The sequence below is a fragment of the Rhagoletis pomonella genome, unplaced genomic scaffold, assembly GCF_013731165.1.
Source record: "Rhagoletis pomonella isolate Grant_MI unplaced genomic scaffold, Rhpom_1.0 Rhpom_scaffold_12737, whole genome shotgun sequence".
NCBI classification, from domain to species: Eukaryota; Metazoa; Arthropoda; class Insecta; order Diptera; family Tephritidae; genus Rhagoletis; species Rhagoletis pomonella.
Window position 1 is genome coordinate 232 of NW_023471268.1, and position 4,313 is coordinate 4,544.

At 34.5% G+C, this 4,313-nt stretch overlaps 1 protein-coding gene across 1 annotated transcript; it reads right to left on the reverse strand.

The window, feature by feature from the left end:
* Positions 1-360: 360 nt before the first annotated feature.
* Positions 361-4,239, reverse strand: LOC118756887. The gene is made up of 2 exons (XM_036491623.1): positions 3,845-4,239; positions 361-1,185 (listed from the first exon to the last, which is right to left on the reverse strand). The coding sequence occupies exons 1-2, from the start codon at positions 4,053-4,055 to the stop codon at positions 404-406; spliced, it is 993 nt and encodes a 330-aa protein (XP_036347516.1). The 5' UTR covers positions 4,056-4,239; the 3' UTR covers positions 361-403.
* Between the last annotated feature and the right edge of the window lie 74 nt (positions 4,240-4,313).

Here is a 4,313-nt window from a genome sequence, read left to right on the forward strand (position 1 = left end):
GGATCATAAATACGGGTTTTCCAAATATCTCGACTCCTGCGCCACCTATCGGCAAATTTTTTTTCGGATTAATTTCTTTTCATATACGTAATAAATGTTCTAAATACGAACCAAATCAGACCATAAATGCGGGTTTTACAAATATCTCGACTCCTGCGCCACCTAGCGGATTAAAACATCTTTTAAATTGTATTGTCCTCGAGTTCTGAGCTAAGTTTGAAGTTTCAAGTCTGTAGCTCATCGGGAAGTTTGTTAAATATTGACTGCAAAGTTCCAGGACATACATACATACATACATACATACATACAAGTGAAATTAAATAAAAGCTTGTAAAAACAGTGCAAATACAGCAACTTCTCTCTTTTTATTTGTCTTTGTACAAATACATTTTTATTTTTTATTTCATTGCTTTCTAAAGAAAAACGTTTGAGTTCCACCCTGGGTCATCACCGGAAAGCTCTCTGCTATTGTAGTGAGTGCTACAACTGGCGGAGTTGGTGCTATATCGGGTGAAGTAGCAGGCGTACTAGCAAAAGTGGGGGCATGTGAGTCATCAGAAATGAAGTCGTGAGCCATTTCAGCGTAAATTATACGAGAAGGTGTTGGTGCATCACTTGGAGAAGGTGTGGGAGTAGCTACGAACGGCGAAGCCTGATTTGGTAAAATAAATTCTTCGTTTTCGTTCTTCAACAGGTCTTCCACCAGGAGCAAAGATCTTATTTTGAATTGCCTGAAACGCGCGGCTGATAAGCTATTTACGTCCGGGAGTAAGCTTAGCAGAAACAGTTTGCGAGAATCGTCTTCGGTTTTCTTTGCGTTTCTGTTAGTAATGTAGCCTAAGACGGCCTCTTCGACTTCGTCGTTTCCGGCAGAGCCTTTCTTACGTTTCCTTTTTTGCCCCGTACTTGTTGAAGTGTTCTGTGCCGTTTCAAACGTTATGTCGCTTTCGTGCCCATCTTCCATCGTCGTGACTTCTTCCGCATGATGTACATCCCAATCTGACAAGGTAATGTTACCAGTTTGCTCAGCGTGTTGGACTGGTTTAACATACGGCAACACAAACTGCATTACTTCGTGCAAATAATACTTTTTCTTAATTTTTGAAGATGAGCCGCTCGGAGGCGGCTTGAGGCTGCGAACGAAACCATTCCTTATGTTTCTCCACTTCTCCTTACACTCTGCTACTGCAAAGAAATTTGTAAAAGAAAAATATGTACATATTGCTCCTTTGTTTAAAGTGTCATAACTCAAAAAACCGAAAATCGTGTAAAATGGCTTTAAAGTTTTGAATTTACATATACTCCTATAGTAAAAGAAATGCATATTTTGTTGTAGTGAGCTACTGGTAATCGGTACAGCTATGAACACAATAAAGAAGAAGAGGTAGCGGTATTTTCTGTATATTTTTTGTATATTTTGAATTATGACATGTGAAAATTAATAGGAACACAACATTTTTACCAGTTTTGGGTATTTTTCTATTGTTTGGTTAATGTTTATTATTTTTTTTTTATAAAAATGCTGCTCATTACCTAACAAAAACCATATAAACCCAAATTTCAAACTTTGTAGAAAAAAAAAATTCAACAACATTTTACAACAACAAACTTTTTATTAAGATTTTGTAGAAAAATTGTAAGTACGCAGGTTTATAGCCTATTCAATTCTAGCTTCAGAAAGTTGCACGTTTCAAGTAGCTAGGAATTCGCGTTGATTTTTGATAATTTGATAAACTGCGTACTAACAATTTTTTTTTCTACAAAGTATGAAATTTGGGTTTATATGGTTTTTGTTAGATAATGAGCTGCATTTTTATGAAAAAAATAATAAACATTAACCAAACAATAGAAAAATACCCAAAACTGGTAAAAATGTTGTGTTCCTATTAATTTTCACATGACTGTATGTATAATAGCGAGCTAATATTCATAAATTAAAATTTTTATAGAAATGTTGTCTTATACATATTTTAGGTACTTGACTTCTGGATGCACGTTTACTGCTTTGGGTTTATATTTCCAAAGAGGTGAAACAACCGTTGGACTAGTCGTAGAAGAAACTACTAAAGCCATTTGGAACTCGCTAAAGCAAAAATATATGCCACTTCCTAGTACGGAAAGATGGAAAGATATTTCAAAAAGATTTTTTGACTTATGGCAATTACCGAACTGCTTAGGGGCTATCGATGGAAAACATATCCGAATTCAAAAGTACCCGAATTCCGGATCAGCCAATTTTAATTATAAAAACTATCATTCGGTAATTTTAATGGCTAGTTGAGATGCTGATGGCTTATTTACAAGTACAGAATGTGGCTTTGCGGGTCGAAATAGCGACGGAGGTGTTTTCCGCGTTTCAACTTTTGGTCGTTGGTTGGATAGCAATAATAATTTACCATCTTCAAGCAGACTTCCGTATGACGAAAGTGACAATCAATTTCCGTATTATTTTGTGGCCGACAGCGCATTCCCCTTGAGGAAAAATATAATGCGACCTTTCCCCGAAAGAAATATAAATAATAAAAGGCGAATATTCAATTATAGATTGAGTCGTGGTAGAAAAAATATAGAGTGCGCTTTCGGAATGATGACTCAGAAGTTCCAGGTTTTTTTAACACCTATACGTTGCCGAAAATACGAAACTATTATTTCAATCGTTCAGAGTGCTTGTATTTTACATAATTATATAAGAATAACAGACAGGGTACCATACAGAACCTCTTTACAAGAAGCTACACGTATCCAACAAAGCCAAGAAGTTCTGCCAGAGACACACAATTTTAATATAAACGAAAATACTTCACCTCAAGATTTGCGCAGTTATTTAGCTAACTATTTTGTATTATCAAATGTAGCTTTGCCGTGGCAATGGAATTATTGTTTACAAATACATACAGTGGTCGAAAAGATTATAACTGCACCATGTTTTGACCAATTTTAACATATTATTTTGCTGTTATCCTTTAACGTGTAAATCCAAGTTTCAAACTTTGTGCAATATTTAAAAGAAAATATTAAACAAACGTCCGTAAAAATTTCAAGCTTTTTATTTAGATTTCTTACAAAAAAGATTTAGAGTGTGCAGTTTTGTGGCCCATTCAGTTCTAGTAGAATAAAGTAAAAGTTTCAAATTGCTAAAAACTACCGTTGATTTCTTAGATTTTTTTTTGTTGCAGATGTAAAAAGTAAACTATATTTTAATAAAAAATAAACAAAATTAAATAACAGCAAAATAATATGTTAAATCTTTTTAAAAAATCTAAATAAAAAGCTCGAAATTAAAAAAATATTTCACAAAGTTTGAAACTTGGATTTACACGGGTTTTGCTAAAGAATGAACTATATTTTTATAAAACAATATTAACCAAATTAAATAACAAAATAATATGCTAAAACTTATTAAAATCTTGCGTCTATAGTACACAATAAATAAACTGAAAAAAATATAAACGCACAGCCTTTTTCATGGGGAAATGTTCGGTTATTTGAATAATGATTTTAAAATTAGGTTTAAATTAAAGCTTGATCTTTTGACTACACGAGTATGTTAAAACTTTTTGATTCGAGTCACGTGTTTGGACATAATAATCCAAAATCATTGTACAAATAACCGTACCTTACATTTGCAGGAGCTGGTCGGCGGTGTATACACATTTTAAACCGAAATTAATAAATAAATTAGTGGACGGAAATTTGAAACCATTATTTTAGATTAGAGCTTAATCTTTTTACTACACGCGTATGTTAAAATTGTTTGATTCGACTCACGCGTTTGGACACAATAATCCAAAATCATTGCACAAATAACCGAACGGCACACTTTCATGTACAGATACATACATACCTGACCAATTTATTTGTTGAGCTATTTCGCTCCAAGCTCTTTCCGTTATATTTTTGTTGGAATATTCTTGTAAATTATTATTGTATAGGCACGCGCGATTTTCTATTAATTGCACGAAATTTACAATTTCAGAAGACATTTTTGTGACAGAACTCGTAGTAAACGCACCCACCGAAAAACATAAACAAACTGCAAGCGTGCTATCGTACATGACGACAAGCAACCGACAATGCTGTACGATAGTCGTCGTGCTGCATGCATGCTGCGACGATTACGCGTAGCTGTCGGCTCGTGTGCGGTTCCCCATTAAAACACACGGGTGCGACAAAAAAGCGTATGCTGCATGCATGACGAGCCAATGACGATACGATGACGAGACGAGTCGTGTGCGGAGTGCCTTAGGCTTTGATTTCTCATACTCTAAGTCTACTTTTAAGAATCTACACTTAAGGCTCTAGTCATAAAGTCT

Bases quoted from the DNA above. Each gene is read 5' to 3' on its own strand.
- LOC118756887 (XM_036491623.1), bottom strand. From the start codon at position 4,055: ATGTACGATAGCACGCTTGCAGTTTGTTTATGTTTTTCGGTGGGTGCG. The intron at 1,186-3,844 runs GTATGTATGTAT...ATTTCTTTGCAG, and splicing joins TCAACAAATAAATTGGTCAG to TAGCAGAGTGTAAGGAGAAG.